This window comes from Telmatherina bonti, assembly GCF_933228915.1.
Source record: "Telmatherina bonti genome assembly, chromosome: 13".
Taxonomy (NCBI): Eukaryota; Metazoa; Chordata; class Actinopteri; order Atheriniformes; family Telmatherinidae; genus Telmatherina; species Telmatherina bonti.
The window spans coordinates 41,218,463-41,244,147 of record NC_136611.1 but is presented as its reverse complement, the minus strand read 5'-3'; the positions used below and the strand labels follow the sequence as shown (position 1 = coordinate 41,244,147).

The following is a 25,685-nucleotide window of genomic DNA, read 5'->3' as shown; positions in this document are numbered from 1 at the left end:
AAGGGAACAGCAGAGTGAAACTGTTGTGGTCCCCACTCGTGGTTGTGCCTGTTTCCCCAGTAATGAGGTTTGCACCGGTTTTTCAGTCCTCTAGTCATCGCCTGCTGCCTGTCTGCCTGTCCACCTGCCTCCAGAAGACAATAAAGCCCTTACACAGACCGACATGGACCAGATGGGGGACCAGACCAACCGAAGCAATCCAGTCACAAACAGAACAAACAACAGCTGATTATGAACAGGAGAAAGACCAAAGTTCTGACAGTCCACACAAATGACAGACAGAGCAGTGAGCTAACCATAGATTACTGCTACCGAGCTACAGTTACCGCAGACCTACGAAAAGGCTGTTAAAGGCAGTTAAAGCAGATAACTGGGGGAAAGCTCTGGTAGATTCAGAGATCTTTTAACACTTTCTCCCGAGTGTCATTACCAGAGGGTAAGCAGAAAGCCGGGGGAAGGTGGGTCTTTACTCACAAAGAGGATGAAAAAGGAAATGAGACTTACAAAACTAGATATGTAGCAAAGGGCTACACTCAGGCTGAAGGACTGAAAGAGTTTTTCCCCAACTGCTAACCTGACATCATTGTGCGGATGCAGCTAGCAGCTCAGTATGACCTTACGTTACACCAGATGGATGTTCAGGCTGCATATCTACATGCACCTATTGACTACGAGATATACATGGAACAGCCACAGGGTTTTCATGTAAATTCTGGACTAGGTTAAAAACTGGTGTGCAGGTTGAACTCAATTTGAGTTGAAATCAATTTATGGTCTAAAGCAATCTGGAAGAAACTGGAATATAATGCTTCATAACTCTACTCAAGAATGGATTCACACACACACTAACCCAGACTACTGTATTTATACCAGACTGTCAGATCAGGACAAGGTGGTCCTGATGGTATGGGTGGATGATGTAGTTATGGCTGCAAGAAGTGAGGAATGTTTAAAGGAAGTCAAGGAGAAACTTAGTGAGCCCTTAAGGGGACATCGAAGATAAAAAAACAAAAAACAACAGTTTCTCGTGCACACGAGAAAATATCTGGTGTGCACATGAAAGTATCTCGTACTCACGAGAATGAAGTGGAGTTGTTGAGAGGACGGCTGCTGCAGAGGATACAAGCGTTCTGTCAGCAAAGAAGAGCACCGTTCCAAAGGCCAGAAGGAAAGTCATTCAGAGCATGAGAGACTAAATTAAAGGACAACAAAAAACTGCTGGTGACACAACATTTCCTGGTTTTTGACACAACATTTTGAGCCCAATGAGGACAGAGGAGTAAAAGTAATTTCAGGCACACTTAATAACAAATCATATCATGGTAGGTTATTTAAAAACAAATCATGGCCTTTGATTCAAACATGGAGTATTTTCATTGCACTGACAGGATACCATTTCAAGCACACAAAAGATGCTGGCAAATGCTGTTTTTAATTTTTGTCTTCCTAAAAAGTAATGTTCATTACTTACTGGATATTGCAATCGTTCTTTTTAGGCTGATACCTCAACATTTACTTTTATTTGTAATGCAAAACATGCAGCAGGTTTGAACAGTTAATATACACCCATGTTAAACTCAATTCATGTAAACCAGTTTGGATATTTAAAAAAAAAATGTATGTATGCTGTTTTCTCTTTCGTAGACCAGGAGGATGCAGAGACAGTCTACAAGGACCCGAAGAAGGAATAATCTCAGGAAGTCGGGCAGTGATCATCAGATCGATCATCAGGAAAACTCATCAGATTCCGATGGAACACCCAGTGTGTCAATTAGGGATGAAGAGATTCACTGCTTTGAATCGGTGGGCCGATAACGTTAATTATAGTTAATTAATTATAGTTAATTATAGTGTAGCGGTAGGTTTAATATGCATCGGATACAACTGATGGCTAAATGTGCAATTTATCTTTCTTATTACGCCCACATCAGTAATATTGATGGTAATAACGATTATAAAATACTTTCTCTTCTGCCCTTATGTTTTCGAGGTGCCTTGAACGCATCATCACTTTTTTAGGCATTTCTTTAATATAACTTACAGAGGCGTAATTCATCAGAGCTGGAAAACAGGAACTGGAGGGAAGCAAGATTTCATAGGCCAGAATTGTGGCAATGCTTTGGATTCTTTAAAAAAAGAAGATGGGAAACTTGATAAGACTCACGCTATTTGCAAACAATGTTGTTTAGCTATAAAATATGCATGATGGCAACGCATGTGAAAAGGCGACATGGCGTGGATACCTCGGAAACTGTTGTCCCCAAAGCACGTGAAGCACTGCGTGAAATCCAAACCCAGCTGCACCTGAAACACCACAAACCACTGCATGATGTTTCCACAAGGTGGAACCATTCTTTGGACATGATGGAGCGTTTCTGGGAACAGCAGCCTGCTTTGACACTGCCACAGCCAGGAGAGGAAAGACAAAAGGCCTGCCAAGCATCACAGATGAAGAACTCGGTCTACTCCCAGAGATCATAATGACCCCACTCAAAGTGGCAACTCAGTGATTGAGTGAGGAAAAGACCCCCACCATCTCCATCATCGCCCCAACGCTGGCCAAACTGAAGGAACATTTTCAGCCAAATGACACTGACCTACAGGTCATTTTTGGGATGAAAGAGAATTTCAGACATGACTTTGACACCCGCGACACATATATTCAGGACCTCCTCAACAAAGCCTCAGCACTTGATCCCTGCTTCACAGAGCTGGAATTCCTGGAAGAGGACGACATTCGGGACACCATCTTCCTGAAGATAACAGCTGAAGTGGAAGAAATGGGAAGAAAATCTACAGCATCTTGTATCCAAAGTGTTTGTCCCACTGGGTGGATCTGAGAGAGCGTAGGTTTCTGCGGTAGGAGACCATCTTTAGAGTCATGTTCGTGTTACATTTACTCTGCAGTCTAAAGCTGTTTTTATCCGTTGTAGTTGAAAGAAATCTAACGGCTTCTATGTGCTGATTGTTGTCAGGCAGAGGGTGATGAATGAGAGACCGGCAGCTGACTCTGTAGCTGACCACCAGAGCTTCCACAGAGGGGATGACAGTGATGAAGAGGAGGAGGAAGAGGCAGAGACAGGTTTGTGTTGTTTTGAATTTTAACATAGTTGTGAGTTGATGGTAAAGGATGTAGGATTTCATTATAGAATCATCCTGCAGTATTAAGTATTATTTCTCTTCTCCCAGAACTCCCCAAAAAGAAGTCACCCTTGGACCAGATGTTTGGACATTTCTTCACTCCAAGAGCACCAAAGAAGAGCATGGGGGACAGAGCTAAGGAGGGAAAGTACAGGGGGAGGGATTGCTTCTCTCTGAATGGGGATGTGTTGCAGTGCTGGAAAGAACAGGTGGATCTTCCACTGCTTTCCAAACTGGCCAGAAGCTTCTTATCCATCCCAGCAACTAGTGTTCCATCAGAGTGTGTTTTTAGCACGGCTGGTGACATAGTTACAGCACAGCGCAGTCTGCTTCTACCTGAACATGTTGAGCAACTAATATTCCTGAAGAAAAACCTGAAACTAAGCCACATGAAATAAATACCTCAATGATGTGAGCTGGCAGGACTGGATCACCACCAGTATGTTGGACTTTTTCATACATTGTTAGCAGTTATAAAAGAGCTGTTTTATGAAAGGTTCTTTGTTTATTTTTGAAGTTGTGATAGTCAATGCATTGACACTTTATTTTTTTGCACAGGGGGAATGCAGTATGGACTTTGCACGTAAAAAGACACACCTCAGTGTGCGATGTTTACAGTTAATGTGCCTTTCAGCCAAATACTTACAGCTGGAGCACAAGATGTTAAAAGAACTGATAATGAATGGTTCATTTTTTTGTTTTAATAAGAATCCATTCTTGAGTAGAGTTTGTTAATGAAAAAGGCTTTTGTTTGATTTAGTTATTGGAAAAATAAAATAGTACTGTCTCTGTATGTTCCCTAATGAATTGCATCTGGTTCTTCTCACCTCCACCTACAGGTCCATCAAATAGAGTCCCAGTGCTGTGGAAAACCTCCTGCCTTGTTCCAGTGCCTAAAAAAACACAACCAGCTGAACCAAGTGACTACAGACCAGTTGCCCTGACATCTCACATCATGAAAGTCCTGGAGAGACTCTTACTGGCTCACCTCAACAAGCAAGTAAACACCTTTCAGGACCCATTCCAGTTTGCATATCGTAATGGACTTGGGGTTGAAGATGCCATCATATACCTGCTCCAGAGAGCACACTCTCATCTGGACCATTCAGGCAGCACTCTGAGGGTCATGTTCTTTCATTTCTCAGTGCTTTTAATACCATTCAGCCTGCTTTGTTATGTGAGAAGCTCCATAAATTCCAGGTGGATACCTCCACAACCACCTGGATCTATGACTACCTCACAAACAGACCCCAGTTTGTGAGACTGAAAGGTTGTGTGTCTGAGATGGAGGTCAGCAGCACTGGTGCACCACAAGGAACTGTACTCTGGCCATTCCTCTTCACTCTGTACACCTCAGACTTCCAGTACAACTCTGAGTCCTGTCATCTGCAGAAATACTCTGATGACTCTGCAGTTGTGGGGTGTATCAGGGATGGACAAGAAGCAGAGTACAGAGAACTGGTCAGTCAGTTTGTTAAATGGTGCGGTGACAATCATCTCATATTAAATAGCAGCAAAACAAAAGAGATGATTGTTGACTTCAGGAGGAAGAAGAATAAACAAAGCAGTGTTTCCATCCTGGGAGAGGAGGTGGAGGTGGTGGAGGAATACAAGTATCTTGGAGTTCAGCTGGACAACAAACTGGACTGGAAATGCAACACTGACTACATCTACAAGAAAGGTCAGAGCAGACTGGACTTCTTAAGGAAGCTGAGATGGTTTAACGTCTGCACCAAGATGTTGCATATCTTCTAGAAGTCTGTTGTGGAGAGTGCAGTCAGCTTTGCAGCATCTGCTGGGGTAGTAGCATCAGAACCAGAGACTTGAAGAGAATCAACAAACTGATCCAGAAAGCTGCTTCTGTGCTTGGAGTAACTCTGGAGCCGCTGGAGCTGATTGTCCAAAGAAGAATGCTGCACAAGCTGATGAAGATGATGGAGGATTCTTCACACCCTCTCCACAACACAGTGATGAAACAACAAAGTGTGTTCAGTGAGAGGCTTCTTCAGGTCCGATGTAAGACTGAAAGATACAGAAGATCATTCCTGCCAGCAGCCATCAGCCTCCGGAACTAGTTAATTATATACTACAATATTGAATTTCCCTTTTGGTTTCTGGCTTTTGATTCTTTTTTCCCCAGGTAAACTGCCAATTAATAGCTATTCTGTGGAATTTTATTCTTCATGTATTTATTATATCATTTCTTACTTTACTTATCACTATGTGTTCCTAATTACCTCATTTGAAGCTAGTTCGTAAATTTTGATGCCTTTTTGATGAAAATAAAATGCTTTCCCCCATCAATTCAATACTTTCAAATAATCTAAATAACTACAGTGGGATGTGACTACAAAGGAAAGACAAAAAACTTTATTACAAAAGTTTATAACTGTCAAATAAATACACAGATTTTTTTTCCTCTTAACCCTGTCCTGTCCAGCAACTCAGCATGCAGAACAGCAATCTGTGTGCCATATTTTTGCCAGAGAGATTTGTTCTGTCAAGGGAGACATGTCATGTGTTACAACCCCAGATAAAGGTTGTCCAGGGGAACAAGCGGTAGCAACACTAGGAAAAATCCCAGTTAACAAACAAAAGCAGGTTTATTTTTAGACCCACAGGTCACAACAAGCAGCCAAGAGTGAGGGCAGGCACTCGTGGTGTTTTAACAAACAACCAACAAAAATAAAAACCAGAGCATTCACCAAAGGAAGCAAAACTCAACAGTTACTGAACACAGTAGGTCACAACACTCAAAATCAAAACTCTTTCGCAGGCAGCGTCAGAGTGGCAAACTGTGGCACAAAGTCCAAACCAAACACAGCTGCCACAACTGAAGCTTGATGGAGGCTTTTATGCTGGCACTCTGCAGAGCTCCAACCAGTCCCATGCAGGTTGGGAGGAGTGAGCAACCAATCATCAACCAGTAATTTACTCTGAGGGCGGCGCCAAGAGGGAATCCAGGTGTAGCCAATCCCCATGGTGATCATGGAGTTAATGAGATTTCAGGCTGGTGGCCTGATATCCTAAATATTCTGAATTTCTGCCCTTGACATTCTGAATATTTTTATGATTAATTTTATTGTAATCATCATCAGTCTTGATAAAGCAGTGATGGACCTGGCAGGGGAAGAGGAAAAAAAGAAGTTGAAGGGAAGGAAAAAGAGAGAGAGAAAAGAAAAGTGTGCCTAAGCTGCTAAAATCACAGTATTCGCAAAACAATATAAAATACTACAGTACTGCAATACAACAAGTTATAAGTGGAACAATGACAACATGCAAATAAATAAATAAATAGATAAATAAAATAACAATTCCAATACCAACCGTTATTAAACATACCTACAGAGAGTCATCAGCAACATTTAGTAGGAAGCAGATGGGAAGATGAGCGCATGTGGGCGTGCACGTGTGACTGTTCAACCTGTGATCATGCAATCAAAGATCAGCTGAGTGCTTGTAGGGGAGCACGACCACGACCCGAGGTGTAGGGGAGGAAGCCAAGGCCCCCAGGGCCCGGCAAGCCCACCGCGCACAGAGCCCGGGCAGGCAAAGCAGAGAGAGCCTCCGTCCCCCGAGCCCAGAGCAGTGGAAGCCTCCAGGCAGGCGCCACCCGGCGCCACGAGGCAGGGGCACCGGGTAGCACAGGGCGACGGCACGCCGGCCCAGCGAAGCGCGAGCCGCACAGAGAGCCGGCACCCCACAGGACCTGAATGTTGACACAGCCTGTTGATACTGATTTATTAAGGAAACGCAGAACGTGCACGCTGCTTTCTAAACCTGGAAGTTTTGTGAGCCAGATTTCTAGTTTTTCCTACATACACCTCTTATTGTTGATGTTCTCAGTTAAATAAATGCAGCTACAGATCCGGGACGTTAGTCACTGTCCAGTTTCATCCAGTGTAGAGGCCTCTTACAAATCATCGTTTCTCTTTGATATATAACAACTAACCTAGTGGTCAATAGAACAACTAACACTATCACCGTTTATCCAGAGGTTGAGTGACAAAATTATGTTTGTACCCACAAAACAGTGTTATAACACAACCAGGAAGTCCCACAGGGCATGCACAGTTACTGCTAACTGCTAACGACTAACTGTGTGTAAATTCCAACTCAACGTTCCTGACTCTGCTTCAGAGTTCGGGCCTTTGTTTCCACCAAGCTGGCTTCAGTGCGTGAAAGTGACGCCAAAATGAATTCTAGTTTTGACACATCTTGTCGTATCTTGTGACTTGAAGCAGCTTTTTTTCTTTTAATCAGAAGCTGCTTCATCTATGCTTTCTTTCAAAGAAACTAGCAAAGGCTCATTAGACGTCTCTGCAGGCTCGGCTCTTCCACATGAAGGCTCACAAGGTGAATCAGTTGAAATCCGAGTGCACACCATCACCACCACCTTGCCTTGTCTGCCTATCTTAGGTTGCTGCTTAGGCTGGTGATGGATGGAGGGAGGGAGGGAGGGAGGGAGGATCAGGTATAAGGCGTCTGTGCCCGATTCGCCAAACCAGACTTTTCCAGTTTGCTGGTTGGTGAAATCCCCAACCAAGAGAAATTTTGCCATCAGAGCAGTTTGTGTTGAGTGTACACATCCTCAAGTCACTGTGTATATATATATATATATATATATATATATATATATATATATATATATATATATACATATATATATATATATATATATATATATATATATATATGTATATATATACATATATATACATATATATATATATATATATATATATATATATATATATATATATATATATATATGTATATACAGACTGAATAGTTGCAGACTCGTGTGGACAACCCGGTGCTGTGTGAAGGATCTTCTCTGACTGCTGACGTTCAGTTTGCAGAATCAAAGGAAAAACGTGAAAATGAGCAGCAGAGCTCATAAACTTAACATGAAGTCATTTATATGTATATATATATATATATATATATATATATATATATATATATATATATATATATATATATATATATATATATATATATATATGTATGTGTGTGTGTCTGTGTGTGTCTGTGTGTGTGTTTGTTTGTACAGAGAGTCCTACGACTTGCTCCCTGTCCACCTGCGGTCAGCGTGAGGCACGCGCAGCGTCCTGACGTCACAGTGACTCCTTCCCAACGTGACTCCTCCTGCTCAGTAGCAGCAGAGAGGAGGTGCACCGTCTCGGCTTGTCCTCCTCCCCCACCGCAGCCGGCCAGCTGAGCTCCAAGTCCCGCTGCTGCTGCTGCCTCTTCCCGGCTGTTTTCCGTCCTCCCGGTTGGTGGGTTTATTCGTGACGTCTCTCCTCCCTGAGCTCCAGGGGATGGGGGGATGATCAGGACGGACCCCCACCCACCGCCGCTTCTTCCTCCGCCTCCCCGCCGGAGCTGGGTCCAGGATGCGGGCTCCACTGCTCGGCCAGGCTGCGCTGCTTGCGGCCCTGCTGGCGCTGGGCTCCGGCCTGACAGGTAAGCTGCTGGCGGCTGCAGCCGCGGGGGGGTGTGGCCAAACTCATAACAATTTTCCCCAACACGGGCCTGGGGGGGCCTGGTGGGGCGCCCGGGGGGGCCCAGTGGGGGCCCAGTGGGGGCCCGGTGGGGTGCCCGGGGGGGCCTGGGGGGCCTGGGGGAGCCCTGGGGGCCCAGTGGGGGCCTGGTGGGGCGCCCGGGGGGGGCCGGTGGGGCCTAGGGGGGGGGGGCGCCCAGTGGGGGCCTGGGGGAGCCCTGGGGGCCCAGTGGGGCCTTGGGGGGGGGGGGGGGGCGTCCGGGGGGGGCCTGGTGGGGCCTGGGGGGACCCGGGGCTCCACCCAGCTGGAGGCTCCTCAGCAGAGATGATCCTTGTCCAGTAAACTGTTGGTTGGTCCTCAGATTTATTAGACTTCTATCAGCGAATGGATAAGGAACTCTTTCTGCTGGGAATCATTCAAGTAATCAATCAGTACTTATTATTGGTGACTGACAGAATAATTTGTGATTTTGAACAGACTGAATAGTTGCAGACTCTTGTGGACAACCCGGTGCTGTGTGAAGGATCTTCTCTGACTGCTGACGTTCAGTTTGCAGAATCAAAGGAAAAACGTGAAAATGAGCAGCAGAGCTCATAAACTTAACATGAAGTCATTTATCTGCTGATAATAATCTGAGTTTCTGCCGTAAACATGAAGGGGAGGACAGGACATGGACTAGGGGACAGGGAAGGAGTCTGCTGTTGTGGGCCTGCAGGTCAGGAACACCTTCCCCCACCTACATGAACAGGTTGGGCAGACGGGATGTGGAGCTCAGTTATTCCCTCCATCTGGCCTCCGTCAGAAACACATTCCTGCTGTCAGCTGAAGAGCCTCCATCGCTGATCCACGTCCAGCATTTCATCAGGGTGTTTCTGATTGTTTAACCTGTCCGTGTGTCAGTCCTGTCTGATGCAGACGAGCATGGAGTCACAAGGAGCTGCACTACTCTGTGTTCAGGGCTCTTTAAAGTCTTTATGCTTCAGGAAGGAACAAGCTGATGGTTTACCCTCTGCAGGGTCTCCTGGCTGCATATGGAAGGGCTGCGGTGGGCAAAGGTCACACTTTTCTTTCAGTTTTACACTTCTGACAGATCAGAGGGAAATTTAACATGTGATGTCCACACCTCAGCCAGATGCTGAAGCATGCTAAAGGAGACGGAGCGAGTCGGCTTCCACACCATCCTGGTGGAGCTGAGCGGCCTAAAAGACTCGGAACCAAGCCGGATTAGAAGGTGTACTGAAGGGGATGGAAAGTATGGGTCCTTTTGGTTTCTGATGACTAACCTCAACTGATCATTCCAAGGAAAATCTACAGTTTACTAATTCATTTACTGAGTCTAATTCTAGTTAAATGTGGCCTGCTGAGCTGCAGCACTTCAATGCTTCTGAAAGGGTCGACATGAACAAGGTTTTTCTGACCTCACCAGACTAGCAGCCACCGGAACACACATCCAAAGGGATTCAGGTCAAACTTACCGCCGTACGTTTCCTCATGTTCGTCTTTCAGATGTCGTCGCTGAAATGTAGCGTTCAGAGGCATTTTGCAGAAATTGAGTTTAGTGGTTTTATTTGGAAATGAGTTTTCTTGTCAGTGGAGATTTTATTGTTTGATCTGTAATGTAATGAGGACATACGTGCAGTTTTCCCTGGCTGCATGGCGTGACCTGTGTAGGGGGAAGTAGACACGTTTTGCTCTGTGGGAACATCACACACTTCAGCCTTGTGTTGGGAAAGTTCGATTTCTACATGAACGGTTCAAAGTTCAGTTCACACGTTTCATAATGAAGTAGTTCAGCTCAGAGTTCATTATTCAAATATTTTAACTAAGTTCACTGTTAAAAATTCAACTTAGCTCATAGTTCTATTTTATACGTTTTATACGTTCTTATTCCTCCACCACCTCCACCTCCTCTCCCAGGATGGAAACAGTGTTTTGTTTATTCTTCTTCCTCCTGAAGTCAACAATCATCTCTTTTGTTTTGCTGCTATTTAATATAAGATGATTGTCACCGCACCATTTAACAAACTGACTGACCAGTTCTCTGTACTCTGCTTCTTGTCCATCCCTGATACACCCCACAACTGCAGAGTCATCAGAGTATTTCTGCAGATGACAGGACTCAGAGTTGTACTGGAAGTCTGAGGTGTACAGAGTGAAGAGGAATGGCCAGAGTACAGTTCCTTGTGGTGCACCAGTGCTGCTGACCTCCATCTCAGACACACAACCTTTCAGTCTCACAAACTGGGGTCTGTTTGTGAGGTAGTCATAGATCCAGGTGGTTGTGGAGGTATCCACCTGGAATTTATGGAGCTTCTCACATAACAAAGCAGGCTGAATGGTATTAAAAGCACTGAGAAATGAAAGAACATGACCCTCAGAGTGCTGCCTGAATGGTCCAGATGAGAGTGTGCTCTCTGGAGCAGGTATATGATGGCATCTTCAACCCCAAGTCCATTACGATATGCAAACTGGAATGGGTCCTGAAAGGTGTTTACTTGCTTGTTGAGGTGAGCCAGTAAGAGTCTCTCCAGGACTTTCATGATGTGAGATGTCAGGGCAACTGGTCTGTAGTCACTTGGTTCAGCTGGTTGTGTTTTTTTAGGCACTGGAACAAGGCAGGAGGTTTTCCACAGCACTGGGACTCTATTTGATGGACCTGTAGGTGGAGGTGAGAAGAACCAGATTATGGTCAGATCTTCCTAAAGGAGGAAGAACAACTGTATCCATTATTCATATTTGCATAAAATAAGTCCCACATCTTATTTTCTCTGGTGGAGCAGCTGACAAACTGCTGGAATGTTGGTAGAGTTGCAGAGAGGGAGACGTTGTTGAAGTCTCCGGAGATCGCCATGAATGAGTTTGGATGCTGTGTTTGTAGCTGAGCAACGACGGAGCTGATGACATCACAGGCTCTGTCTGGTGCGGTACCAGGTATTATATAAACCGCTACCAGAATAACACAGGTAAACTCTCTGGGTAAATAATATGGACGGAAGCTCACAGCTAACAGTTCCATGTCCCTTGTGCATCTCTTCTCCTTGACAGTAACATGTCCAGGATGACACCAACGCTGGTTAACCAGCACTGCAATTCCACCACCCTTTAGCTTTCCGCTGTGTTGTCTACTGCGGTCTGCACGGACCGTTTTAAAGCCCGGTACAGACACATTACAGTCAGGGATGTGTTCATGCAGTCATATCTCGGTGAAGCACATAATACTGCACTCTCTGTATTCTTTCTGAGACCTTGTTAGCATCTCCAGCTCGTCCGTTTTGTTAGCTAGCGATCTCACATTACCCATGACGACGGTCGGGAGAAATGGTTTAAATCTCCATCACTTTTTCCGCTCTCTGACTCCCGCTCTGCATCCTCTTCTCTTTCTTTTCAACTCCATCAGGATTTGATGTGTTGTTTTGCTGATAATCCTGATTTGGGAGAGGTTAATCAGTTGATCCCGATTGTAAACAAGTCTTTCGTTGCCATGGAGACTCATCATCACAAGTCTTGAGAGAGCCAAAAATATGCAGAAAAATCTTCCTTGCAACACACCCTCTGAACCGGCATGAAATCCTCAGGAAAAAAAAAGACCTAATTTGAGGTAATATCTATGTGAGAAGAGTTTGTACTTTAAAAAAAATCAAGATAGCAAGTCAGAGCTACTACAATCTGCTGCCAACAGGCGGCGCAATCTAGAATGGAATGAATGGAATGGAATCATCAGTTATGTATCAGATGTTGCTAGGCAACAGCAGCAGTGATCTCCTTCCATCTGGGGGATCTATGGTCACATGACGTTCCACAGGTAAATACTTGCTGCAGCGTTTGCTCTGGAGTTTATTCTGAGATTTCTCCTCCACTTGACGCTGCTTTTGCTGCTTTTGCTGCTTTTGCTGGTTGACTCTATTATTTATTCTGTATTCTTCATCCTGATTCCTGCAGGTGATAAAATGAGTTAGTTGTGTCAGAGTCCGTTGTTGGGACTGTGAGCTAGTCTGTTGTCGGTTCCACGTCGCTCTTTTTATATCCAAACCGCATCCAGACAGAAATTTCCCTCTTTTAGGAACAAGATCATCAGTTTGGGTTGGCTGCTCATCTTTTAGTGAATTATCCTCTGAAACACGTCTGCTACCGTCTTCCTCCATGTTTGTTTATGTATTGCTGCATGCTGTAAAGTGTGTCTTGAAATACTGCAGTAAAGGACCTTGCCAGATTTGGTATTTCCCACCCTATGTCAGGCCCCATTTAAGGTGTGTTTTAGTCGGTTATAGCCGAGAATTTGCTTGAAAGACTCTGCAGAAATATGGAACTCTTTTGAATAAAGTTGAATTGTGTGAGAACGGCGTTCACGAACGCCAGATTGAGTGGGCTTGAATAAAGTTCATCAGACAGAAATACAGTACATTCAATTCATGTTCCCCCAAAATATAAACGAGTTCATGAATGATCACTTAATGAAGTTGTTCAGACACAACACTGCTTCAGCCTGCTACACACGTGGACAAAATTGTTGGTTCTCTTCAGTCACTGAAAGCAAAACTCACAATGGTCCCAGAAATAACTTCAATCTGACAAAAGTCTTCTTCTTCATCTTCATCTTCATCTTCTGCAGGTTATCCGGGGTTGGGTCGCGGGGGCAGCAGCCTAAGCAGGGAAGCCCAGACTTCCCTCTCCCCAGCCACATTTGCCAACTCTGCGGGGGGATCCCGAGGCGTTCCCAGGCCAGCCGAGAGATATAATCCCTCCAGCGTGTCCTGGGTCTTCCCCGGGGTCTCCTCCCAGAGGGACGTACCTGGAACACCTCACCAGGGAGGTCCAGGAGGCATCCTGACCAGATGCCCGAGCCACCTCAACTGGCTCCTCTCGATGTGGAGGAGCAGGGGCTCTACTCTGAGCCCCTCCCGGATGACCGAGCTCCTCACCCTATCTCTAAGGGAGAGCCCGGCCACCCTGCGGAGGAAACTCATTTCAGCCGCCTGTATACGAGATCTCCTTCTTTCGGTCACGACCCACAGCTCATGACCATAGGTGAGGGTAGGAACGTAGATCGACTGGTAAATCGAGAGCTTCGCCTTCTGGCTCAGCTCCTTCTTCATCACGACAGACCGGCGCAGAGTCCGCATTACTGCAGACACCGCACCGATCCGTCTGTCGATCTCACGCTCCATCCTTTCTTCACTCGTGAACAAGACCCCGAAATATTTAAACTCCTCCACTTGAGGCAGGACCTGACTCCCGACCCGGAGAGGGCAATCCACACTATTCCGGCTGAGGACCATGGCCTCAGATTTGGAGGTGCTGATTCTCATCCCAGCCGCTTCACACTCTGCCGTGAATCGCTCAAGCGAGAGCTGGAGATCACGACCAGATGAAGCCAACAGGACCACGTCATCTGCAAAAAGCAGGGACCCAATCCTGAGGCCACCAAGTCGGATCCCCTCAACACCTCGGCTGCACCTAGAAATTCTGTCCATATAAGTTATGAACAGAATCGGTGATAAAGGGCAGCCTTGGCGGAGTCCAACCCTCACCGGAAACGAATCCGACTTACTACCGGCAATGCGGACCAAGCTCTGACACCTGTCGTACAGGGACCGGACAGCTCGTACAAGGGGGTCCGGTACCCCATACTCCTGGAGTACCCTCCACAGGAGCCCCCGGGGGACACGGTCGAATGCCTTCTCCAGGTCCACAAAGCACATGTAGACTGGTTGGGCAAACTCCCATGCCCCCTCCAGGACCTCAAAGAGGGTATAGAGCTGGTCCACTGTTCCGCGGCCAGGATGAAAACCACACTGCTCCTCCTCAATCCGGGATTCGACTATCCGGCGGACCCTCCTCTCCAGGACCCCTGAATAGACCTTACCAGGGAGGCTGAGGAGTGCGATTCCCCTGTAATTGGAACACACCCTCCGGTCCCCCTTCTTAAAAAGGGGGACCACCACCCCAGTCTGCCAATCCAGCGGCACTGCCCCCGATGTCCACGCGATGCAGCAGAGGTGTGTCAGCCAGGACAGCCCCACAGCATCCAGAGCCTTAAGGAACTCCGGGTGGATCTCATCCACCCCCGGGGCCTTGCCGCCAAGGAGCGTTTTGACCACCTCAGTGATTTCAGCCCCAGAGATAGGAGAGTCCACCCCTGAGTCCCCCAGCTCTGCTTCCTCATGGGAAGACGTGTTGGTAGGATTGAGGAGGTCTTCGAAGTATTCCTTCCACCGACCCACAACATCCCGAGTTGAGGTCAGCAGCTCCCCACCTCCACTGTACACAGTGTTGATGGAGCACTGCTTCCCCCTCCTGAGACACCGGATGGTGGACCAGAATCTCCTCGAAGCTGTCCGGAAGTCTTTCTCCATGGCCTCGCCGAACTCCTCCCATGCCCGAGTTTTTGCCTCGGCAACAGCCGAAGCCGCATGCCGCTTAGCCCGTCGGTACCCATCAGCTGCCTCCAGAGTCCCACAGGCCAAGAAGGCTCGATAGGACTCCTTCTTCAGCTTGATGGCATCCCTCAGCGCTGGTGTCCACCAACGAGTCCTGGGATTACCGCCATGACAGGCACCAACGACCCTACGGCCACAGCTCCGGCCGGCCACCTCAGCAATAGAGGCACGGAACACAGCCCATTCGGACTCAATGTCCCCCGCCTCACTCGGGACATGGTTGAAGCTCTGCTGAAGGTGGGTGTTGAAGCTCGCTCTGACAGGGGACTCAGCCAGACGTTCCCAGCAGACCCTCACAACACGTTTGGGCCTGCCAGATCTGACCGGCCTCCTCCCCCACCATCTGAGCCAACTCACCACCAGGTGGTGATCAGTTGACAGCTCCACTCCCCTCTTCACCTGAGTGTCCAAGGCATGTGGCCGCAGGTCCGACGATACGACTACAAAATCGATCATCAAACTGCGGCCCAGGGAATCCTGATGCCAGGTGTTCATATGGACACTCTTATGTTGGAACATGGTGTTCGTTATGGACAATCCATGACGAGCACAGAAGTCCAATAACAAAACACCATTTGGGTTCAGAGGGGGGGGACCATGCCTCCCAATCACTCCCCTCCAGGTGTCACTGTCATTGCCCACGTGAGCATTGAAGTCCCCCAGCAGAACAATGGAGTCCCCAGAAGGAGCAGCCTCCAGCACTCCCTCCAAGGACTCCAGAAAGGGTGGGTACTCTGAACTGCTGTTCGGTGCAGAAGCACAGACAACAGTCAGGACCCGTCCCCCCACCCGGAGGCGGAGGGAAACTACCCTTTCATCCACCGGGGTAAACCCCAATGTGCAGGCACCAAGCTGGGGGCTGATGAGAACGCCCACACCTGCTCGGCGCCTCTCACCATGAGCAACTCCAGAGTGGAAGAAAGTCCAGCCCCTCTCGAGGGTTCTGGTTCCAGAGCCCAAGCCATGCGTCGAGGTGAGTCCAACTATATCTAGTCGGAACCGCTCAACCTCGCGCACAAGCTCAGGCTCCTTCCCCACCAGAGAGGTGACGTTCCACGTCCCTAGAGCCAGCTTCTGCATCCGGGGATCGGACCACCAGGGTCCCCGCCCCTTGCTGCCGCCCAGCTCACATTGCACCCGACCCCTACGGCTCCTCCCGCAGATGGTGAGCCCACGGGAGGAGGGGCCCATGTAACCCTTTTGGGCTGAGCCCGACCGGGCCCCATGGGCGAAGGCCCGGCCACCAGACGCTCGCTCTCGTACCCCACCTCCAGGCCTGGCTCCAGAGGGGGGTCCCGGTAACCCGCGTCCGGGCAAGGGAATATTCATGCCCAGGTTGGTCGTTATCATAGAGGTCGATGAGCCGTGCTTGGTCTGGTCCCTCCCCTAGACACCTGTTTGCCATGGGTGACCCTACCAGGGGCATAAAGCCCCCGACAACATAGCTGCTAGGATCTTCGGGACGCACAAACCCCTCCACCACGATAAGGTGACGGCTCAGGGAGGGGTCTGACAAAAGTAATGATAAATATAATTTCTGTGAAATTTAACCAATGAAAATCAGATTTTGCTTTCCAACCATGTTTTAACAGAATTGCATCCTGGATGCTACTGTATATGGAGTTATGGATACAACTTTCTGGGAGGAAACCAGTGGCTAACCATGGTAGTGGAGCCACTGGTTTGGTTTTTAAGTAATTTGCTTTCAAATCAGTAGATAAAATGCTGTTTTTGTTTGGTTTGCATTTATTTAACGATCTAGAGTTTGCTAAAATGGCCTTGTGCAGTTCTGGTACCTGTTGTGCTGTTGGCGGCTGCATGACCAGCTAAATCGGTGGCTACAACCGCAGTGTTTTTAACATAGACCCAAAACAAAACAAGTGTTCTTGTGAGAAGTGTTATGGTTTCCATCACCTGCCTACTGATGAGGAATCGAGAAAAATGGGTCTGAAGATCTGAAGATACCAGTCAAAATGCTGTATGCTCGTTTCACTTTGTTGACAAACACCCGCATCCTGTACACACGGGCGACGCAGGGTACATTTCCCCGCACTTCCTGCATCTCTGTCCTCTGTCCCCTGCACTTTTTCCAACCATTATAACCACTTAATTACTTTTTTTACATCCTAAAACATGTTTTTCCGAGCTGCACCTAAACGCATCATGAGCAGGCGAAGCTATGGCAACTAACAACGAACACTGTGTGGTAACAGAGGAGCCTGTCTTTGGTGTTATTAGCATCTTCTAACATGTTCAGCAAACTAGCTAAGAGACAAAAACTAAGACAGTTTCTTCTAAACAAACCGAGTCAGGTGATTCCTGCCGCTGAATGTTTAGCTAAAACAGAGACGTTCTGTTATGTTTATGTCACCATGTGGATTTTAAAAGATCACACAACACACAATTAACTTAGCTAAGCTAGCCATGAAGGCAGAGGTAGTAGTATCTACATTTACTTTAAAAACGTTTTGGATAGATTGGGAGTTATTTTGTTGCAAAATGTTTTTACGAGAGTATTATTATTATTCTAAAGTGATAATAAGACTGAAGTAAAGCCAGGCTACTAGTTAGGCTGCTCTGAGATTACTCCCTTCTGGGTAGAAAATATGAATATAAATGTATTTGTTTCCCTTTAGACTGTTATATTTGTACAGATTTAATTAAGTTTTGTGGTTAAAGTTTAAAGTAAATGAGTTTTATGACTGCTGGTTATTATTTTGAATAAAGTCAGATGTCAGGGTACACTCCATTTCAGGAGTTTTTTTCTAGATCATATTTTACTCTTCCTCAAGTGATTATTTGGATGGAAACCTTTTACTTCTATCGAGGTAACACTGTTAAAGAGAGACCAGCAGGGTGGAGACAGTGGTCCAGAGACCAGCAGGGTGGAGACAGTGGTCCAGAGACCAGCAGGGTGGACACAGTGGTCCAGAGACCAGCAGGATGGAGACAGTGGTCCAGAGACCAGCAGGATGGAGACAGTGGTCCAGAGACCAGCAGGGTGGAGACAGTGGTCCAGAGACCAGCAGGATGGAGACAGTGGTCCAGAGACCAGCAGGGTGGAGACAGTGGTCCAGAGACCAGCAGGATGGAGACAGTGGTCCAGAGACCAGCAGGATGGAGACAGTGGTCCAGAGACCAGCAGGGTGGAGACAGTGGTCCAGAGACCAGCAGGGTGGAGACAGTGGTCCAGAGACCAGCAGCAGGGTGGAGACAGTGGTCCAGAGACCAGCAGGATGGAGACAGTGGTCCAGAGACCAGCAGGGTGGAGACAGTGGTCCAGAGACCAGCAGGATGGAGACAGTGGTCCAGAGACCAGCAGGATGGAGACAGTGGTCCAGAGACCAGCAGGGTGGAGACAGTGGTCCAGAGACCAGCAGGATGGAGACAGTGGTCCAGAGACCAGCAGGATGGAGACAGTGGTCCAGAGACCAGCAGGATGGAGACAGTGGTCCAGAGACCAGCAGGGTGGAGACAGTGGTCCAGAGACCAGCAGGGTGGAGACAGTGGTCCAGAGACCAGCAGCAGGGTGGAGACAGTGGTCCAGAGACCAGCAGGGTGGAGACAGTGGTCCAGAGACCAGCAGGATGGAGACAGTGGTCCAGAGACCAGCATGGTGGAGACAGTGGTCCAGAGACCAGCAGCAGGGTGGAGACAGTGGTCCAGAGACCAGCAGGGTGGAGACAGTGGTCCAGAGACCAGCAGCAGGGTGGAGACAGTGGTCCAGAGACCAGCAGGATGGAGACAGTGGTCCAGAGACCAGCAGGGTGGAGACAGTGGTCCAGAGACCAGCAGGGTGGAGACAGTGGTCCAGAGACCAGCAGCAGGATGGAGACAGTGGTCTAGAGACCAGCAGGGTGGAGACAGTGGTCCAGAGACCAGCAGGATGGAGACAGTGGTCCAGAGACCAGCAGGATGGAGACAGTGGTCCAGAGACCAGCAGGATGGAGACAGTGGTCCAGAGACCAGCAGCAGGATGGAGACAGTGGTCCAGAGACCAGCAGGGTGGAGACAGTGGTCCAGAGACCAGCAGGGTAGAGACAGTGGTCCAGAGACCAGCAGCAGGATGGAGACAGTGGTCCAGAGACCAGCAGGGTGGAGACAGTGGTCCAGAGACCAGCAGGATGGAGACAGTGGTCCAGAGACCAGCAGGATGGAGACAGTGGTCCAGAGACCAGCAGGGTGGAGACAGTGGTCCAGAGACCAGCAGGATGGAGACAGTGGTCCAGAGACCAGCAGGATGGAGACAGTGGTCCAGAGACCAGCAGGATGGAGACAGTGGTCCAGAGACCAGCAGGGTGGAGACAGTGGTCCAGAGACCAGCAGGGTGGAGACAGTGGTCCAGAGACCAGCAGGGTGGAGACAGTGGTCCAGAGACCAGCAGGGTGGAGACAGTGGTCCAGAGACCAGCAGGATGGAGACAGTGGTCCAGAGACCAGCAGGGTGGAGACAGTGGTCCAGAGACCAGCAGGGTGGAGACAGTGGTCCAGAGACCAGCAGGATGGAGACAGTGGTCCAGAGACCAGCAGGGTGGAGACAGTGGTCCAGAGACCAGCAGGGTGGAGACAGTGGTCCAGAGACCAGCAGGATGGAGACAGTGGTCCAGAGACCAGCAGGATGGAGACAGTGGTCCAGAGACCAGCAGGATGGAGACAGTGGTCCAGAGACCAGCAGGATGGAGACAGTGGTCCAGAGACCAGCAGGGTGGAGACAGTGGTCCAGAGACCAGCAGGATGGAGACAGTGGTCCAGAGACCAGCAGGGTGGACACAGTGGTCCAGAGACCAGCAGGGTGGAGACAGTGGTCCAGAGACCAGCAGGGTGGAGACAGTGGTCCAGAGACCAGCAGGGTGGAGACAGTGGTCCAGAGACCAGCAGGATGGAGACAGTGGTCCAGAGACCAGCAGGATGGAGACAGTGGTCCAGAGACCAGCAGGGTGGAGACAGTGGTCCAGAGACCAGCAGGGTGGAGACAGTGGTCCAGAGACCAGCAGGATGGAGACAGTGGTCCAGAGACCAGCAGGATGGAGACAGTGGACCAGAGACCAGCAGCAGGATGGAGACAGTGGTCCAGAGACCAGCAGGGTGGAGACAGTGGTCCAGAGACCAGCAGGATGGAGACAGTGGTCCAGAGACCAGCAGGATGGAGACAGTGGTCCAGAGACCAGCAGGGTGGAGACAGTGGTCCAGAGACCAGCAGGATGGAGACAGTGGTCCAGAGACCAGCAGGATGGAGACAGTGGTCCAGAGACCAGCAGGGTGGAGACAGTGGTCCAGAGACCAGCAGGGTGGAGACAGTGGTCCAGAGACCAGCAGGGTGGAGACAGTGGTCCAGAGACCAGCAGGATGGAGACAGTGGTCCAGAGACCAGCAGGGTGGAGACAGTGGTCCAGAGACCAGCAGGATGGAGACAGTGGTCCAGAGACCAGCAGGATGGAGACAGTGGTCCAGAGACCAGCAGGATGGAGACAGTGGTCCAGAGACCAGCAGGATGGAGACAGTGGTCCAGAGACCAGCAGGATGGAGACAGTGGTCCAGAGACCAGCATGGTGGAGACAGTGGTCCAGAGACCAGCAGCAGGGTGGAGACAGTGGTCCAGAGACCAGCAGCAGGGTGGAGACAGTGGTCCAGAGACCAGCAGGGTGGAGACAGTGGTCCAGAGACCAGCAGCAGGGTGGAGACAGTGGTCCAGAGACCAGCAGGATGGAGACAGTGGTCCAGAGACCAGCAGGGTGGAGACAGTGGTCCAGAGACCAGCAGGATGGAGACAGTGGTCCAGAGACCAGCAGGATGGAGACAGTGGTCCAGAGACCAGCAGCAGGATGGAGACAGTGGTCCAGAGACCAGCAGGGTGGAGACAGTGGTCCAGAGACCAGCAGGGTAGAGACAGTGGTCCAGAGACCAGCAGCAGGATGGAGACAGTGGTCCAGAGACCAGCAGGGTGGAGACAGTGGTCCAGAGACCAGCAGGGTGGAGACAGTGGTCCAGAGACCAGCAGGATGGAGACAGTGGTCCAGAGACCAGCAGGATGGAGACAGTGGTCCAGAGACCAGCAGGATGGAGACAGTGGTCCAGAGACCAGCAGGGTGGAGACAGTGGTCCAGAGACCAGCAGGATGGAGACAGTGGTCCAGAGACCAGCAGGATGGAGACAGTGGTCCAGAGACCAGCAGCAGGATGGAGACAGTGGTCCAGAGACCAGCAGGATGGAGACAGTGGTCCAGAGACCAGCAGGAGGATGGAGACAGTGGTCCAGAGACCAGCAGGAGGATGGAGACAGTGGTCCAGAGACCAGCAGCAGGATGGAGACAGTGGTCCAGAGACCAGCAGCAGGGTGGAGACAGTGGTCCAGAGACCAGCAGGAGGATGGAGACAGTGGTCCAGAGACCAGCAGGATGGAGACAGTGGTCCAGAGACCAGCAGCAGGATGGAGACAGTGGTCCAGAGACCAGCAGGATGGAGACAGTGGTCCAGAGACCAGCAGGAGGATGGAGACAGTGGTCCAGAGACCAGCAGGGTGGAGACAGTGGTCCAGAGACCAGCAGGATGGAGACAGTGGTCCAGAGACCTGCAGGGTGGAGACAGTGGTCCAGAGACCAGCAGGATGGAGACAGTGGTCCAGAGACCAGCAGGGTGGAGACAGTGGTCCAGAGACCAGCAGGGTGGAGACAGTGGTCCAGAGACCAGCAGGAGGATGGAGACAGTGGTCCAGACACCAGCAGGGTGGAGACAGTGGTCCAGAGACCAGCAGGGTGGAGACAGTGGTCCAGAGACCAGCAGGGTGGAGACAGTGGTCCAGAGACCAGCAGGATGGAGACAGTGGTCCAGAGACCAGCAGGATGGAGACAGTGGTCCAGAGACCAGCAGGATGGAGACAGTGGTCCAGAGACCAGCAGGGTGGAGACAGTGGTCCAGAGACCAGCAGGATGGAGACAGTGGTCCAGAGACCAGCAGGATGGAGACAGTGGTCCAGAGACCAGCAGGATGGAGACAGTGGTCCAGAGACCAGCAGGATGGAGACAGTGGTCCAGAGACCAGCAGGATGGAAACAGTGGTCCAGAGACCAGCAGGATGGAGACAGTGGTCCAGAGACCAGCAGGGTGGAGACAGTGGTCCAGAGACCAGCAGGGTGGAGACAGTGGTCCAGAGACCAGCAGGATGGAGACAGTGGTCCAGAGACCAGCAGGATGGAGACAGTGGTCCAGAGACCAGCAGGATGGAGACAGTGGTCCAGAGACCAGCAGGATGGAGACAGTGGTCCAGAGACCAGCAGCAGGATGGAGACAGTGGTCCAGAGACCAGCAGCAGGATGGAGACAGTGGTCCAGAGACCAGCAGGATGGAGACAGTGGTCCAGAGACCAGCAGGATGGAGACAGTGGTCCAGAGACCAGCAGGATGGAGACAGTGGTCCAGAGACCAGCAGGGTGGAGACAGTGGTCCAGAGACCAGCAGCAGGATGGAGACAGTGGTCCAGAGACCAGCAGGATGGAGACAGTGGTCCAGAGACCAGCAGGATGGAGACAGTGGTCCAGAGACCAGCAGGGTGGAGACAGTGGTCCAGAGACCAGCAGGATGGAGACAGTGGTCCAGAGACCAGCAGGATGGAGACAGTGGTCCAGAGACCAGCAGGATGGAGACAGTGGTCCAGAGACCAGCAGGATGGAGACAGTGGTCCAGAGACCAGCAGGATGGAGACAGTGGTCCAGAGACCAGCAGGGTGGAGACAGTGGTCCAGAGACCAGCAGCAGGATGGAGACAGTGGTCCAGAGACCAGCAGCAGGATGGAGACAGTGGTCCAGAGACCAGCAGGATGGAGACAGTGGTCCAGAGACCAGCAGGATGGAGACAGTGGTCCAGAGACCAGCAGGATGGAGACAGTGGTCCAGAGACCAGCAGGGTGGAGACAGTGGTCCAGAGACCAGCAGGGTGGAGACAGTGGTCCAGAGACCAGCAGGGTGGAGACAGTGGTCCAGAGACCAGCAGGGTGGAGACAGTGGTCCAGAGACCAGCAGGATGGAGACAGTGGTCCAGAGACCAGCAGGGTGGAGACAGTGGTCCAGAGACCAGCAGGATGGAGACAGTGGTCCAGAGACCAGCAGGGTGGAGACAGTGGTCCAGAGACCAGCAGGGTGGAGACAGTGGAGAGCAGGATCACGTCTTTTCTGTCTTATTATGTCTTTTGAACTATTTTATTGTCTTTCAACTGTTTTTATTTTTTTGCTATTATAATAGAATTATTTTATTTTCCTGTTTCCTGTTTTTTGGGTAGCTCGTGGTATGTGAAAGTGCTCTATAAATAAAGTTTTGATTGATTGATTTATCACCCTCTCACATTCAATCATTCTACAGATTTAAGCAATTTGTTTCCCTCACTTCTAAAATGTACAAGATACTTTCTCAGACTGTTAACCTGCTAAAAACTGACTAAATGCTCAAGATCTGTGCAGGTTTGGTGAAGGAAAGAGCTTCTTGTAGAAGGAAAGTGAAAGACATTGCACTTAAACATGCTGACACATTTCATTCATTGAACATTTTCTGAAAACGTGAGGTACAACACCTCCATGTGAACAGGGGAAGTACTGAAGAGCCTTCAGAGCTGGAACACTTCCTTTGTTCTGAAATGAATCTCACACTAATAAACACTTCAACTCAAATGGAATTTGTAAAAGAACAAAGTTTGATTCTTGTCTCTATCTTGTACAGTATGTCTTTTTAAACTTTTTTATTGTTTATCAAAAATTACGACTGCATGTTATTTTCCTCCGCAGCTTCACAAAGTGCTTTCCATGCTTTGTTTATGTGGAACACATCATACTTGTTATCTGCTTGCACTATTTTCAAGAGATTCATGAATTTGGGGCAGAGCTGAATCTTCTCTACAACAAATTCCTCCACCAGTGTTGTAAATCTGCGTCTGTAAAGTCTTTGTCAAAGGAAAAGTCCAGATCAGCAGCTTGCTGTTTGTGGCCGGAACACCCAGGCTCGGTGATGCAGACTTTAAGGCTTCTGTTGGGCTCTATGAGCTTTAAGATAAATAAGATGGCGTCCCACCTCTTTTAACCAAACTTGTCGACTTTATTCCCGCGTCCATACTGATCCACTGTAGAGCTTTCCTGGTTGTTCATCACCGTCAGGAGCAACCGAGCCAATGAATAATGAATATGCTAGTATATGTGAGCGCCAGTTCCGGTCCACACCAGAATTTACTCAAAGCATTATGGGGGCCAGGAATAAGGTCAATACAACATGAACCCATGAAACAGGTAAGGACAAAAATTCATTCATGTAAAAAAGAAAAAAAATTTAAATAAAAAAATGTAAGTTTCTTGTTTAAACTGAAGAAATATTGTACATAAAAGCACAGACTCCCCCTCCCCCGCCAGCTGCACATGAATCAGATAAAAAATACATTTTTTATTGTTCTTGCAGCCTTGAGCGCCTCTCGGGGAACATGTCTGGTCTGTGCTGAAAGAGGAGGGAGTTGTGGAGGCAGAAGAGACTCGGTGTCCTCCTTCTCGTATTTACTCAAGTAAAATGAAAAAGTACCGAGCAGTGAAACTGCTTTTAGTTCACATCAGCTTCTGTTTCAAGTGACGAGGCATGGCGAGGTGTCGGCTGCTAACGCACGCTAACCGTCTGGTAATCCGTCCCTCATCTGTCTCTCCTGCACACACGCAGAGTCAAAGCGCATGTTTTAGGCAGCCTCTGTTCCTGCAGCAAACTTTTATTCCGGATTAAACAGACACACTTTTACCAGGCGTGTCGTCCACCAAGACATCGGCTACTTCTTACTGTGGGCATGTTTACAAGTTACTACTTCTTTCTACGGGAATTCTTCTTTTTATCTTTTATAAGGCAGGAATTCTCCACACAAACACGTCGGCTGCACCAAGTCCTCCTGCATTAGGTCGTAACAACACATGCAACAGCTTCACAAGTATACATTTATAGATTTACTTTGGTTGAGTTTCTAGTATTTGTTTTACAAATTATAATGAAAAAAAATAATTGTTAGAGTACTCGATTACTTGTAGAAATAATCGACAGAGTACCCGATTCCAAAAGTACTGGATAGTTGCAGCTCCAGAACAAAACAAATTCTGATTAAATAAGTGGACTCGATCCTCCGACAAACGCAAGTCTGGGTCTGTTTCAAGCAGACCATGGACAGGAAGTGGACTAGAAAGTGCATTTTGGGGTTCAGGCTGCCATCCTCGCCTGCACCAGAGGGGATGATTTTTTTGTGTCAATCAAAAAGTTTCATGTTACTGGTTGCTGCCCACCTCTCCATAAAGACGGATGTTTTTAGATGAACCCTGACTTGCTGCCATCTGCCCCCTACCTCTACGCCTGACCCTACACCCCCATCATCAAAGGGTTTCCCACATGGGGGTGCATGTAGGGTTACATGAGGGAGCGATATCTCTCACGCCATAGATGGGTTTTCCATTTGGACAATGAGACGAGTGGTAAGAATTACTATTCACATACAGTTGCAGTCAAAAGTTTGGACACAAGTTTCCTTTTGAATCTAATGGGGAAAGTGTGTCCAAACATTTGACTGGTACTTTATGGACATTTAAAGTAACTTCTAGGTCCTC

General features: G+C 48.9%; 1 protein-coding gene across 1 annotated transcript in view; it reads left to right on the top strand.

The window, feature by feature from the left end:
* Positions 1-8,522: 8,522 nt before the first annotated feature.
* Positions 8,523-25,685, top strand: part of npdc1b (neural proliferation, differentiation and control, 1b) — a 54,549-nt gene continuing 37,386 nt past the window's right edge. The window contains exon 1 of the mRNA XM_079251517.1: positions 8,523-8,610. Coding sequence (XP_079107643.1) covers positions 8,541-8,610 — 70 coding nt within the window. The 5' untranslated portion in view covers positions 8,523-8,540. The remainder of the gene's footprint in view (positions 8,611-25,685) is intronic.